The 15937-nt window shown below is 47.4% G+C and overlaps 1 protein-coding gene across 5 annotated transcripts in view; it reads left to right on the forward strand.

Annotated features, from left to right (window-relative positions):
• The window catches only part of FGD4 (FYVE, RhoGEF and PH domain containing 4), a 160303-nt gene extending 145568 nt beyond the window's left edge, over positions 1-14735 (forward strand). For all 5 annotated transcript variants that reach the window (XM_068278248.1, XM_068278249.1, XM_068278251.1 and 2 more), the window contains 4 exons: positions 1783-1908; positions 4719-4862; positions 7403-7543; positions 12218-14735. In XM_068278248.1, the coding sequence (XP_068134349.1) occupies positions 1783-1908; positions 4719-4862; positions 7403-7543; positions 12218-12463 (657 nt within the window). In that variant the 3' untranslated portion in view covers positions 12464-14735. The remainder of the gene's footprint in view (positions 1-1782; positions 1909-4718; positions 4863-7402; positions 7544-12217) is intronic.
• The last annotated feature ends 1202 nt before the right edge of the window (positions 14736-15937 follow it).

Genomic DNA, 15937 nt, shown 5'->3' on the forward strand with positions numbered 1-15937 from the left:
TGTTATCAAGTGTTCATCCCTTGATAATGTCCGTTGTCCCTGTCCTGACCCCCCCCCCCCATTATCGCCTCCCGTCCTGCCGCCATCCCCTCCCACCTTTCCCACCTTTCCCCCTGCCACCCCCTCCCGTCCCCCCATCAGTTTCACTTGAGAGAAGTTTCCGTCTAGGTTCTTCCTCTTTTTATTTGCGGTTTCAGCTTGGAGATGTTGGCGTTTCCTGTGACTTTGCTTTTGTAAGAAGATCTAGTTCTTCTGTTCCAGTAATCTGTTACTGACCTCCACACCACGGGGAGAGAAAGTGCAAGTTCTCTGAGCACTGCAGCAAAACTACAGCCGGTCCTGTATTTTCTGATATATTGGCTTCATTAATATTAACAGGCAAATGGACCATATCTCAGAATAGAAACTTTAACCCTTATTTCTCCTGTATGGAAAGCTGTCATCATGATCCCAACCAGTTCAGACAATCCGATTCCTCAACTGTTTACATTTAGCTAGGACGATGATCTATATTTTATATGTATGATTATTTCACACTTTATTCAAGATAAATATGCCTTATTAGTTCATGTGTCTAATGCTGGGTACACACGATACAATTGCCCGATCGATGGATGATCGAACTGGAATTTGCATTGTGTGTACATGTTCAAAGTGCACCTGATCAATAAAGCGATCAATTTTCTAATGATGTGTGTTTTATCGATCAAGAGCCGATTGGACATGTCGGAAATAATCGATCGCTTCCCGTAGATCGGGCAGGAAATTGCATCGTGCGTACCCAGCTGGGAACACACAAGTTTTTTACAGCAGATTTACTGTCTGATCGATTTTCCAATCACTTTTCCGATCCTTTTTCTGATTGATTTCCATTCACTTCTATGAGAAAATCGATCAGAAAAACGATCTAAACCAGATCGGACCTGTTGGAAATTATCGAGCCATCTATCTGCTGAAAAAACTCACGGTGTATTCCCAGCATAAAAACTTGCTCACAACTGATTCGCTGATGTGCTTTTACAGGAATCAAAATCAGAATTAGATTTATCTGCCAACTCGACTGGGTCGTGCCCAGAACTGGATGTGGCACAACAGGATTTAAGTAAGAGATTAAGAGATATGACACAGGGCTGTGGAGTCGGAGTTGGAGTCGAGGAGCTGGAGCAATTTTGGGTACCCGGAGTTGGAGTCGGTGATTTCATAAACTTCGGAGTCGGGAGTCTAAGTTGGATGATTTTGTACAAAATTCACTGCCCTGGTAAGTATTAGACTAAGGAGTCGGAGTCGAGGAGTCGGAGTCTGAGCCATTTTGGGTACCCGGAGTCGGTGGTTTCATAAACTGAGGAGTCGGAGTCGCAAGATTTTTGTACCGACTCCGCAGCCCTGATATGACACATAATATACAGCAGTGTAAGCCAGATACATTAATAAGTGGTAACTCGATATGCAAATGTCTATAACAGTGACCATTGTCCATGCTTGCGTTTTTCAATGCTTTTGCGTTTTTCTTGCGATTGGATATACGTTCTTCAACAGGAAGTTGCAAAGTCTCCAGGGATGTGACCTTGAAAAAACGCAATGCGATCACATCTGCAATTTTCTAAAATCACATCGCACCACTGTGTGCAGTTCATTTTGATTATTTTTAAAAAGGCATTGCGGAAAAGACGCATTTGATATATAACACAGCGCAATGCAACCAATATGTACTGGCTGCATAATGTATATTGTTGTTGCCATGATACATCTGGTATTAATCACTTGTCTTGTTCTGGATTTCAGAGCGCAGAGTTGGGACTGCGGGCGCCGCGCTGGATCCGAGACAATGAGGTGACCATGTGTATGAAGTGCAAGGAGCCATTTAATGCGCTGACGAGGAGGCGACACCACTGCAGAGCATGCGGCTGTGTATGTATGGGGGATCTCTACATACTGAACATACTGATCTTTGTGGCTTTGTGTGTATAGGGAGACTTTTTACTTCATAACCTGTGAATATATATTATACTAGCTGATGGCCCGGTGTTGCCCGTGTATGTATTTGGCTAGTGTTGGCTCCGCCCACTTTCCCCCTAACCCTAACACACAATTACTCACTGACCAAGTTTGTGAGCTTTACAGTCTTTGGCATCAATAATTTGCATTAAAATGAAACAAATCTGATTGGCTGTTTATGGCCCCACCCCCTTTTCTGAATTTGAACCCCAGTCACCCAATGACGAACTGTATCAGGTTTAATGCTTGTGCCATTAACAGTACATGAATGGTAGCAATGAAATATTCCCCTTGAAAATCAATAGGTGAATTTTGATTGGCTTTTGTAGGCTCCACCCACTTTTCTGAATATTAATCCCAGTCACCCAGTGACCAACTGTGCAAAGTTTGAGTACCCTGCCATTAACAGTGTAAAGGCAGCCATAACACAAAGAATTGAATGTGTACATTAAACACCAAGGGAACACCTGACATAACTGGCTGAGCAAATTTGGCCTAATTGGCTATTCATGAGACATAGCTCATGCAAATATGCATTCGCTTTCGCATGCCAACTTATGCAGGGTCAAAAACCAATGCCGCAAAGCGGTCGCCCTGCGGGAATTAGTTCATGCTGCAATAGCACTATCCAGGAGCGCCACGGAGAGGCTTCTCAATGCCCCCATACAACCGGGGGGATCGCAGGTTTCCAGGCGCTCTCACTGCCTGAGAACCACAGCGGCACCCCGGAGGGGGAGGCTGGGTGGCGCAGGCGACCCCCGCAAGTGTGGCCAGTGCCGGGGAAAGCCGTCCACACCCACCTCTCAAAATTAAAAACAGGCACTTACCTTAACGTCCATTGCGTTCTGCTACTGAGCATAACTTGGGTGCAACACATTTGAAAGGGGAAGGAATGAAGCATGGGTCACACCGAGCTTTGGAGCTCAGGGCTGGCTCACACACTGCACTCCAAGAGGGGGGGGGGGGAAGGACAGGCGCAGATGGCCCACTCCAGGGCTCACACCGCCTAGAATGAGCCATCCACCACCCGCCTCCACAAGGAAGACGCTCCTGGATAGTGCTAATTGTAGCATGAACTAATTCCCGTAGGGCAACCGCTTTGCGGCATTGGTTTTTGACCCTCTGGGCTTCAGCTTCACTTTCCTTCCTGGCGGGGGAAGTTTAAACAGTAGAGGGCGCTCTACTGTTTAATCTTCCCCCGACAGGAAGTAAGTGAAGCCAGCCAAAGCCCAGCACGGAGAAGGGACCGCGGGGACACGTGCCGGCGGAACAGGTAATGTATTGCCGCTAGCGTCGGTCGTTGGGCATTCGAACGCCGCTATCGACGCACTCTCAACCCGCCAGCGATCGAGCAAAATTTTCCACGCAGACCGACGGGATCGATCAATTTTGGACAGAAATCGATCGATCGGTCAGCATTTGCGCATCGATTTCACAGCAGATTCGATCACAGTGATCGAATCTGCTGTCTATCGGCGGGAAATCGAGTACCGTAAGTGTATGGGCACCTTAAGAATGGCTGCAGTTTACATTTTGCCAGTGAAATTTGTATTTGTCTCCACCCACTTTTTGGTTATGGGGAAGAAAGGTATCCTAGATGTTATTCCAGGTAATGTACTATGTGTGCTCCAAATTTCATTCCAATCCGTTGTTGTGAGTAACAAACATCCAAACTTTCGCATTTATAATATTAGTGAGATTGGCCGGTGATAAGATACCTTATTTTTTGGACTATAAGACGCACTTTTTCTCCTCCAATAGTCCAAATACAGGGAGTCCCCAACTTTACTGCAGCGGCTTTCAGTTTGTTTGTGGGCCTTTCTGCCTCAAGTTTAGTTTTCAACAAGTGAAATGCTCAATTGGGTAAGATCAGGTGACGGACTTGGCCATTCAAGAATTTTCTTTGCTTTTATAAACTCCTGGGTTGCTTTGTCATTGCCATATATTGTTCAGTGACTAGATAGATATGGGAATATATATTGTATAACGGCCAGTGATTAGATATGGGAATATATATTGTATAATGGCCAGTGATTAGATATGGGAATATATATTATATAATGGCCAGTGATTAGATATGGGAATATATATTCTATAATGGCCAGTGATTAGATATGGGAATATATATTGTATAATGGCCAGTGATTAGATATGGGAATATATATTGTATAATGGCCAGTGATTAGATATGGGAATATATATTGTATAATGGCCAGTGATTAGATATGGGAATATATATTGTATAATGGCCAGTGATTAGATATGGGAATATATATTGTATAATGGCCAGTGATTAGATATGGGAATATATATTCTATAACGGCCAGTGATTAGATATGGGAATATATATTATATAATGGCCAGTGATTAGATATGGGAATATATATTCTATAACGGCCAGTGATTAGATATGGGAATATATATTGTATAATGGCCAGTGATTAGATATGGGAATATATAGTCTATAACGGCCAGTGATTAGATATGGGAATATATATTATATAATGGCCAGTGATTAGATATGGGAATATATATTGTATAATGGCCAGTGATTAGATATGGGAATATATATTGTATAATGGCCAGTGATTAGATATGGGAATATATATTGTATAATGGCCAGTGATTAAATATGGGAATATATATTATATAACGGCCAGTGATTAAATATGGGAATATATATTATATAACGGCCAGTGAATATATAATGGACTGTGTTGCAGGTGGTGTGCTGGAAGTGTTCGGACTATAAAGCCCCCCTGGAATATGATGGCAATAAGCTGAACAAGGTGTGTAAGGATTGCTACCACATATTACGGGGGAGCAGCGACAGCGAGGAGAAGGAGAAGAAGAGAGGAATACTGGAGGTGAGTCTACAATGTGGGGACTGCACCCCAATATACAATACTGAACCTCACAAATGTGTCCTCCCGCAAGGGGCACCCCAATGTACACATCCTGAACCCCACATATGTATCCTGCCTGAAGGGGTACCCCAATATACACATCCTGAACCCCAGAAGTGTATCCTCCCACAAGGGGCACCCCAATAGAAAAATCCTGAACCCCAGAAATGTATCCTGCCCAATATCCACATCCTAAACCCCACAAATGTATCCTGCCCAATATCCACATCCTGAACCCCACAAATGTGTCCTCCCGTAAGGGGCACCCCAATATACACATATGCATACTGCCCAATATACACATACTGAACCCCACAAATGCATCCTGTCACAAGGGGCACCCTGATATACACATCCTGAACCCCACAAATGTATCCTGCCCAAATAACACATCCTGAACCCCATAAATGTGTCATGTCTGAAGCGCACCCCAATGTACAATACTGAACGCTAGAAATGTGTCCTGCTTGAAGGGGCACCCCCGATATACACATACTGAACCGCACAAATGTATCCTGCCTGAAGGGGCACCCCAATATACACATCCTGAACCCCAGAAGTGTATCCTCCCGCAAGGGGCACCCCAATATACACATCCTGAACCCCACAAATGTATCCTGCCTGAAGGGGCACTCCAATATACACATTCTGAACACCAGAAATGTATCCTCCCACAAGGGGCACCCCAATATACACATCCTGAACCCCAGAAATGTATCCTCCCGCAAGGGGCACCCCAATATACAATACTGAACACAGAAATGCATCCTGCCCAATATACACATCCTGAACCCCAGAAATGTATCCTCCCACAAGGGGCACCCCAATATACACATCCTGAACCCCAGAAATGTATCCTCCCGCAAGGGGCACCCCAATATACAATACTGAACCCCAGAAATGCATCCTTCCCAATATACACATCCTGAACCCCAGAAATGTATCCTCCCGCAAGGGGCACCCCAATATACACATCCTGAATCCCAGAAATGTATACTGCCCAATATACACATCCTGAACCCCACAAATGTTTCCTCCCACAAGGGGCACCCCAATATACACATTCTGAACCCCACAAATGCATCCTGCCCAATATACACATCCTGAACCCCACAAATGTAACCTCCCGCAAGGAGCACCCCATTATACACATCCTGAACCCCACAAATGTATCCTCCCACAAGGAGCACCCCAATATACACATCCTAAACCCCACAAATGCATCCTGCCCAATATACACATCCTGAACCCCACAAATGCATCCTACCCAATATACACATCCTGAACCCCACAAATGCATCCTGCCCAATATACACATCCTGAACCCCACAAATGCATCCTGCCCAATATACACATCCTGAACCCCACAAATGCATCCTGCCCAATATACACATCCTGAACCCCACAAATGTGTCCTGCTTGAAGTGACACCCCAATGTACACATCCTGAACCCCACAAATGTATCCTGCCCAATATACACATCCTGAACCCCAGAAATGTATCCTTCTGAAGGGCACCCCAATGTACAATACTGAACCCTAGAAATGTGTCCTGCTTGAAGGGGCACCCCGATATACAGATACTGAACCCCAGAAATGTAATCTGCCTGAAGGAGCACCCCAATATACACAGACTGAACCCAAAAAATGTATCCTGGCTGAAGGGGCACCCCAATATACACAGACTGAACCCCAAAAATGTATCCTGGCTTAAGGGACACCCCAATATACACATCCTGAACCCCAGAAACGTATCCTGCCTCAGGGGGCACCCCGGTATACAAATACTTAACCCCAGAAATGTATCCTGGCTGAAGGGACACCCCAATATACACATCCTAAACCCCAGAAATGTATCCTGTCTGAAGGGGCAGCACAATATACACATACTGAACCCCAAAAATGTGTCCTGCCTGAAGGTCTGCCCCTTCCTGTCACTTGTGTGTGTCCCCCCCCCCCTCCTGTCACTTGTGTGTCCCCCCTCCTGTCACTTGTGTCCCCCCCTCCTGTCACTTGTGTCCCCCCCTCCTGTCACTTGTGTCCGTCCCCACCTGTCACTTGTGTCCGTCCCCACCTGTCACTTGTGTTCATCCAGCTGCAGTATGAAACAAGTTACAGGTACATTATATGCAGCCGTGACGCCCTCTGCTGGAAAAAAACAGAAGCTGCACATAGCTCTGAGGTCACTGTTCATCTTCCGTCTAAAGGCTACCATGTGACCTTGAGTGTAGGAGTTTGGGCAGCCATTCCCCATGCCAATTCATATGACTATAAGTTAGCCTGTGCACCCATAAAGGTACCACCTTATGATTAGGGGAAGTGGGTGTGGCTACAGTACACACAGTCTGACTTGCATAGGTGGCGTCCCAGATGCAGGAAGAGGTGTTGGGAGTCTTTTTCACACTGAGTGTGGCACAGAGTGCGATGAGAAAATGCAATGGCTTACGTCAAGCTTTTGACATAATATATAACTTTGCAATCTTTGTCTTTCGCGCCATCAGATCGAGTCAGCGGAAGTGTCCGGAAACAGCGTCATCTGCAGCTTCCTCCAGTATAACGAGAAGTCTAAGCCCTGGCAGAAGTTGTGGTGTGTGATCCCCAAGCAGGAGGCGCTGGTGCTGTACATGTACGGAGCTCCGCAGGTAAGCTTCAGGATGTCTCCTTTATTCTGTGATCATGTCAGGTGAACTAATACAAAGTGACCATATTCTAGCCTCTGCATTGGCCTCCTTACGGTCAGGTGGACATTTGGGGGGTGGTTATGACAATCACACTGGGCCACCTATTATTATTACTAGCTGACCTAAGCCTGTTTAAAAACAGGCTCTAGGTCTGTCACTGCCGCGGCATTACAGCAGGCATGCGCACACACGCCTGCCGCGCGCACACGTCCGCCTGCGCAGCCGGTGTAATAACAGATGGTGCCGCCTGGAAGCAGCCTTCCTCACTGAGTATCACGCATGCTCAGTGGGGACATAAATAGTATTTTTTCAAAATATCTCAGTTTCTGCACATCCTACACTCCCCAAATTTTCGGGGTAGAGAGGGGACCCCCGGATCTACCTCCTTGTCAAATTGCAGCCCTCAAGCCCCGCTGGTTCCTGAGATTGATTACAGCAAACCTATCTTGGGAATCAGCGGGGCTCGGGGGCTGCAATTTGTAACAGTGGTAGTTTGGAGGGTCCCCTCCTTACCCTGAAAATTTGGGGAGTGTAGGTGGTGTGGCTGAGGAGATATTTGGGACGTAGCGCAACACAAAAATTTAAAAGGGACGCAGGCTCGTACTGCGCATGCGAGACGGCACAGCGTGCGAGGCGGCACTATCAGTCATTACACCGGCCCGTCCCCTGGCCCGTCCTGCGTCCTGTCCTAACGACTGTCAGTTCTGGGCATGCACAGTAGCGCAAAAGCACTGAAACAGGGACATGGGACGCAGGGAAATTTTCTAAAGAGATTGGTTTAAAAAGCGCAAACCTATTCAGTGGCGCTGTTGGCGTGCACACCTCCCCGTGCTGTACTGGCAGAGAAATAACGGCTGTGCTGGCTTCTGTTGGCCTGTCATTACTGTATTCCATTCAGCCGCTTTTTCCCTCCACGATAAGGGTACTATCTGCGTGATGCACCACATAACCCAGCTATCGTGCAATGTCTGTAAAACCAGAACTATCCCCTACATGTTACAGATTTATTGTATTTGTTTACAATAGATTGTACCGCAAAATGCATTTAAAATAATAATGTAAACATACTGTAGCTCCCAACTGTCCCTTTTTTGAAGGGACAGTCCCTCTTTAGAACCAAATCTCTCTGTCCATCTTTACATAGTTATTTAAGTTAAAAAAAAGCCATACGTGCAACCGAATAGGAAAAAAATTCCTTCCTGACTCCAGATGGCAATCAGATAAAATCCCTGGATCAACACCATCGGGAAGTACCTGCACTAGTAATTATAGCCAGGGATGTCTGCGTTATAAGGCTCGTACACACGTCTGACGGAAGACAACGACGGTCCCGTCGGCACCTCCCGCTGGGCGGGTTTTCAGCAGACAGTACGGCGTGTGTACAGTCTGTCGGCGGACTGATAAGGCTGTTTCTGAACGATCCGCCGGGCGCCCTTAAACGCAGATATAGAACTACTTCCTGTGGTAACATATTCCACATTTTAATCACTCTTACCATAAAAAACCCATACCTACATAAATGGCTAAGACTTTTTTCCTTCATGCGCAGATCATGTTCCCTAGTCCTTAGTTCTTCCTTATTTATCCCTCTTTTCAGACTCTTGTACAGGTCTGTAAAAATATATATATTATTCTACCGAAAATGTGTTTAATTGACTCTAAACTTTATTCCTATCCTGTAGATTGATATATTTCTTCATTTCAAATGTTAATATGAAGAAAATAAAAAGAACTAGATGTGGCTTGAATTCTAAAAGTATATATTTTGCCTATTAATGTTTAGTGGTATGCAGGGGGGGGGGGGGTTACAGGGCTGGGTCTAGACTCTTTACTGCCCAATGCTGGGTATACACGGCTAGATAGTTCTTATCAATCGAGCCGCTGATGGCTCGATTGATAATATCCAACCTGTCCGATCACCGCGGTGGATCGATTCCGAGCTCGATCCACACACCCGAGCGGACGAGCGGGACACGCCGGCATCGAGCCAGCGACTCAATTCCGGCGAAGAATTGCACCATGTATGCCCAGCTTAAAGTGAACCAGAGAGGAAGCACCCTTGTGTATTTTACCATATATATCAGTAAGAACATTAGAGAAAACACCTACCCTGCTCTCTGTTTCATCCTCACTGCTAAAAGTGTCTGTTATTAGCTGTGATAAGAATCCCGGACTGAGCATTCAGTCTGGCTTTGCAGGGAATAATTATAGCTGAGTCATTATAGCAGCGCCACAAGGGGGCAGGCTTGGGCTTGAAAAGACACCAGAGAAGACAGACTCAGCTATAATCTTTCCGTAGCAAAGCTAGACTGAGTGCTCAGTCCGGGATTCTTATCAGAGGTGATAACAGTCAGATTAAACAGAGAACAATGAAACAAAGAGCAGATTAGGTGTTTACTGTCATGTTCCCACTGATTTATAAAGCCGGGTCTACACGTGCCGATCTTACTTATCAATTTATTGATAAGATCCGACAGGTCCGATCTCGCCGCGGCCGATTCCCCGCTCGACCCCGCGAGCGGACAATAGCGGGGAATCGAGCGGAAGATAAGCAGCGCCGGCGGGGACGAGCGGGTATCGAATCCGACGCACGCCCGGACGAGCGGTGACGCGGCGGGGATGCGCGGGGATGCGGAAAAGTCGATCCGGCGGCTAATCGAACCGCCGGATCGCTCCGTCTAAATGGGGCTTAAAGCGGACCCAAACCAAACATTTTTTTAAATCAAAATATTTAGTTGCACCACTCTGACACATACAAAGATAAACACTTCTTCAAACCTATGATCATTTCAGTGCATGCTTTTCACCCTTCTCTTTTCATAGCTAGGGTTATACTGGGGGCAGCCATTAGCAATTCCTCCATTGCCGGACACCATCTACTCCAGCAGTTTGCCGGAAAAATCCCGGCAATTTGAAAGGAAGGGAGGAGTTCCTCCAATAAATGTAAAAATATTTTATATTTGTCATCATGCAGCTGAAAAAAAGGCTGCTATTTATTATTATAATTTAGAAAATAAATTTTAATTCTGAAATCTTATATTTTTAATTTGGGTCCACTTTAAGGTAAAATACAAGAGGGTGCTTCATCTCTGGTTCTCTTTAAAGAGAACCCGAGGTGTGTTTAAAGAATGTTATCTGCATACAGAGGCTGGATCTGCCTATACAGCCCAGCCTCTGTTGGTATCCCAAACCCCACTAAGGTCCCCCTGCACTCTGCAATCCCTCATAAATCACAGCCATGCTGTGAGGCTGTGTTTACATCTGTAGTGTCAGTCTCAGCTGCTCCCCCTCCTCCTGCATAGCTGCGGTCCATGCCCCCGTCCCTTCCCTCCAATCAGCAGGGAGGGAAGGGATGCAGGCGGGGACTGGAGTTCTGCAGGAGGCTGGGAGAGCAGCAGACTGACACTATAGAGATAAACACAGCCAGCTCTGACAAGCTGTTTGTCAGCAGCGTGGCTGTGATTTATGAGGAATTACAGAGTGCAGTGGGACCTTAGGGGGGTTTGGGATAGCAACAGAGGCTGGGCTGTATAGGCAGATGCAGCCTCTGTATGCAGATAATATTCTTCAAACCCACCTCGGGTTCTCTTTAAGGCAAACTTGTGAGGATTCCTCCCCCCCCCCCCCCCTCACTTATTTGGAATGACCACACAGCACCTGACTACGCTGCTTCATTTAATGTTCTCACATGACATGCTGCAGCTCAGCACAATAGCACACTTTCTGGCTCTGAGTCTGTGTCAAACAAACTTTTCACCCTCAGCCAGTTGTCTTGTACCTCCATTCCTCCTGAGTCAGGACAGCAGTGCCACCTCCTCCCTTCTGCTGTGCAAGTCAAATGAAACACTGCTGCTCTCCTGCCTCCACCCTCCTCACTCACTGTCAGACTCCTCACACAGCACAACAAGCTGCTTTTCTCCATTGATGATCTCTTCACCTCACTCTCCTCTCACTTTTCCTCCTACTCTGACTGCATGCTGTTAGTGTAAACACAGTACAAACATGCTGCCCTGTGATCTCTGCACCTGATGCAAATGTTTCACCTTGCTTCATGAGAGAACCGGCCCTGGGTGCGTAACTACCATATATGGGGCCCCTTGCAAACAATGATTGCATGGGGCCCCCATAGGGCCACAGCTCCGAACTGTCCCTTTTTTTTGGGAGGGGCAGTCTTTCTTTGTGAATCAAATCCTTCTGTCCCTGTTGTTTTCAGTCTAAAAAATTAGCATGCATAGGGGGCTTGCGGTGACGCTCGTGTTAATGACCTGGGATCGTTGCGGACGACTTAGGCCGAAGTCACCACTCTAACAGTGCCGCCAGCGGGACTATGGTGGGGAACTTCAAAGGAAAACATTTCTTTGTTACAACTGATACAAATCCTGCAATAAATCTGCAGTGTGTCTACTTTCTGCTTTCATGGAAGCAGGCATAGGGTTAACATCCTGTGTTTACAAATTAGCAGCTGAGGGGGAATTAGACAGGCTCTTCTCTCTAAATACATAGAGGGTTGATTAATCTGTGTTTTTCTTGTGTCCTGTCCTGTGTAGGATTTCAGGTCCACTTCAACATCAGTAAATGTGATTTTATGTTATAAGCTCCTCCTTCCGTTAACAGTCCCACCCTTTCCTCTTCCAGGACGTGAAGGCTCAGACAACCATCCCGCTCCTGGGCTACCTGGTGGACGAATCTCCTCGCGGCGTGGACCTGCAGTTCAGCTTCCGATTGTCGCAGTCCAAGTCCGTCCACTGCTTCTCCGCCGACTCCGAGGAACTGAAGCAGAAGTGGCTGAAAGTCATCAGCCTGGCCGTGAAGGGGTTAACGCAGGAAGACTTAGAAGACTCACAAAACACAGATGACCAACAAACCCAGGAGTCCCAGTAGCTGCAGACGCCAAATAATACTGAACACTGTACACACCCAGGACTGAGTGCTGTGCACACACACAGGACTGAGCACTGTACATACACACAGGACTGAGCACTGTGCACACACACAGGAATGAGCACTGTACATACACACAGGACTGAGCACTGCACTGTACATACACACAGGACTGAGCACTGTGCACACACACAGGACTGAGCACTGTGCACACACACAGGAAGGAGCACTGTACATACACACAGGACTGAGCACTGCACTGTACATACACACAGGACTGAGCACTGTGCACACACACAGGACTGAGCACTGTGCACACACACAGGAAGGAGCACTGTACATACACACAGGACTGAGCACTGTGCACACACACAGGAATGAGCTCTGTGCACACACAAGACTGAGCACTGTACATACACACAGACTGAGCGCTGTACACACACAGGGCTGAGTGCTGTGCACACACACAGGAATGAGCACTGTACATACACACAGGACTGAGCACTGCACTGTACATACACACAGGACTGAGCACTGTACACACACACAGGACTGAGCTCTGTGCACACACAAGACTGAGCACTGTACATACACACAGACTGAGCGCTGTACACACACAGGGCTGAGCGCTGTGCACACACAAAGGACTGAACATGCTGTACACACACACAGGACTGAGTGCACTGCACACATGCAAAACTGAGCACTGCACATACACACAGGAGTGAGCACTGCACATACACACAGGAGTGAGCGCTGTACATACACACAGGAATGAGCACTGTGCACATACCAGACTGAGCACTGTGTGCACACACAGAACTGAGCACTGTACATACATTTAGGACAGACTGTACATACACACACAGGGCTGAGCACACGGCACGCACACAGGACTGAGCACGCTGTACACACTTGCACTGGACTAAGTGTTGTATACAACCACGACTGAGCACTGTACATACACACAGGACTGAGCACTGTACATACACACACAGGACTTAGCACTGTACATACACACACAGGACTGAGCACTGTACATACACACAAAGGACTGAGCACACTATACACACATACAGGACTTAGCGCACTGTATACACACACACACACACACACACACGACTGAGTGCACTCTATACACACATGGGACTGAGCACTGTATACACACACACACACAAGACTGAGCACTGTATACACACACAAACACACACAGGTCTGAGTGCTGTATATACACACAGGACCATGCACTGTATATACAGTACACACACAGGACTGAGTGCACTGTATACACACACACAGGACTGAGTGCACTGTACACACACACACACACACACACACACACACAGGACTGAGTGCACTGTATACACACACACACACACACAGGACTGAGTGCACTGTACACACACACACACACACACAGGTCTGAGTGCTGCACACACACAGGACTGTGCACTGTACATACGCACACAGGACAGATCTGGTGCAGCAGTGGACTTCTGGCCGGTGGTTGCTTTGGGAAGACCACAGGAGAATTATGGGAGAAAGTAATTTTAAGTGCCAACAACCTCCAGCCCCTTCTACCCCCGGAACACAGAGACATGGTACAGCAATGCATTGTGACAGTCATAGCACTTCATACCGTCTCCTCGTCTATCTTCAGATGTATCATCAATAGATGGAAGAATTCTCATCACTGCTATAAAGACTGCGATGTCAGCCGATAGACTCAGGATCCCATATTGTACAGATGCGCGTTTGTTTAATGATTGCACAATCAACTACGAAATCTTCAACTTAATCAAGTTTCTGGCAGATCTGGCCACAAATCGAACTTCTGAAAAGGAGCCTGGCGAAACCAATCTTATCAGCAGAGACTGAGCATGTGATCAAATATAGTCCAATCAGAGGCTGCCCTCCGGAAAACTGCATATCAGAATGATCAGTAGTGCCAGGGATAAGGGCAGGAATAGTGTAACGTATAGATCAGTGATGGCTAACCTTGGCACTCCAGCTGTGGTGGAACTACAAGTCCCATGAGGCATTGCAATACTCGGACAGCTCTACACATAACTCGGGGAGGCAGAGGCATGATGGGATTTGTAGTTTTGTCACAGCTGGAGTGCCAAGGTTAGCCATCACTGCTATAGATGGTACATTTATGGGCTTCACAGACTTAAAGGGACTCAGAGCACCTCTCATAGGCATGCCTTTAAGAACCTTACCAGTACTGCAAAGTACTTAAAGAGAATCTGAAGCGAGTATAAAACTCGCTTTTTCTCTTATATTCAGCAGGGGCATGTGTGCACCTGCTAAACCGCCGCTATCGCGCCGCACAACGGGGGTCCCTTACCTCCCAAATCCCCTCCGTCCTCGCCGGGGATCTCTTCCGCATTGAGGCAGGGCTAACCGCTGCAGCCCTGCCTCACGCGCGTCTGTCAGCGCGTATCTCCGCCTCCCCCCCGCCCCTCTCAGTTTTCCTTCACTGAGAGGGGCGGGGGAGAGGCGCCGATGCGCCGCTGATAGACGCGCCGTGAGGCAGGGCTGCAGCCGTTAGCCCTGCCTCTAGGAGCAGCAAAATCTACGACCAAGTTGGTCGTAGATTTTGCAGAGGGGGAATTGGGGGGTAAGGGACCCCCGTTGTGTGTCGGGATAGCGGCGGTTTAGCAGGGGCACACATGCCCCTGCTGAATATAAGAGAAGAAGCGAGTTTTTTACTCGCTTCAGTGTCTCTTTAAAGATGAATACCTTTCTGTAGCTTGTGCTCTCCTCTTTCATTTGATGCCTGAATCGCCGTTCTACACCAAATAGTTTTCGTTCGATTTCAATTCAGAAATCTCGGCTGCCATCTTGTTACAACTTCCGGGTCACCCCTGTCTTCTCTGTTAGAGAAGTGCATTACTGAATGAAGCAGGAAAAGGAAGTGACACGCATGGCCATTGCAAGAGGCTCCTCCAGAGCGGTCATAGCAAGACTTTGTTGGAAGTCGTCTGGCTTAAAGGCATGCCCATGAGAGGTGCTCAGAGTCCCTTTAAGGTGCCCATACATAGCGATGATGGGCAGATGCAACCAAGAGACAGATCACTCGCTGATGGAATCTGAATAGAGAGAGATCTGTCGGCTGCCCATAAACCGCAGGCCAATTCCCGATCAGTATCATGCTGAAATCGTTCTGGAATCTGCCTGTGGCCGCCTCGCTGACCTGACGCTATCCCTACTAATGTGTAATGTGCCCCCCGGTGCCCAGTACACTATACATTACCTGTCTGTGGCCTCCGCTGGTCTGCCGCTGTCTCCGAGCGCACTCCTTGCTCCATACACGCGCCCCACGGGGTTGCCGGCGTACATGTGATGTCACACAAACGCCCCCCGTTACTCTGGCAACCATGTGAGACGTGTGGATGCAGGACCGTGCTCGGAGCCAGAGGAGGACAAACAGCAGCCATGGACAGGTAGTAATGTATAGTACACTGGGCA

This window comes from Hyperolius riggenbachi, chromosome 3 (assembly GCF_040937935.1).
Source record: "Hyperolius riggenbachi isolate aHypRig1 chromosome 3, aHypRig1.pri, whole genome shotgun sequence".
Classification (NCBI taxonomy): Eukaryota; Metazoa; Chordata; class Amphibia; order Anura; family Hyperoliidae; genus Hyperolius; species Hyperolius riggenbachi.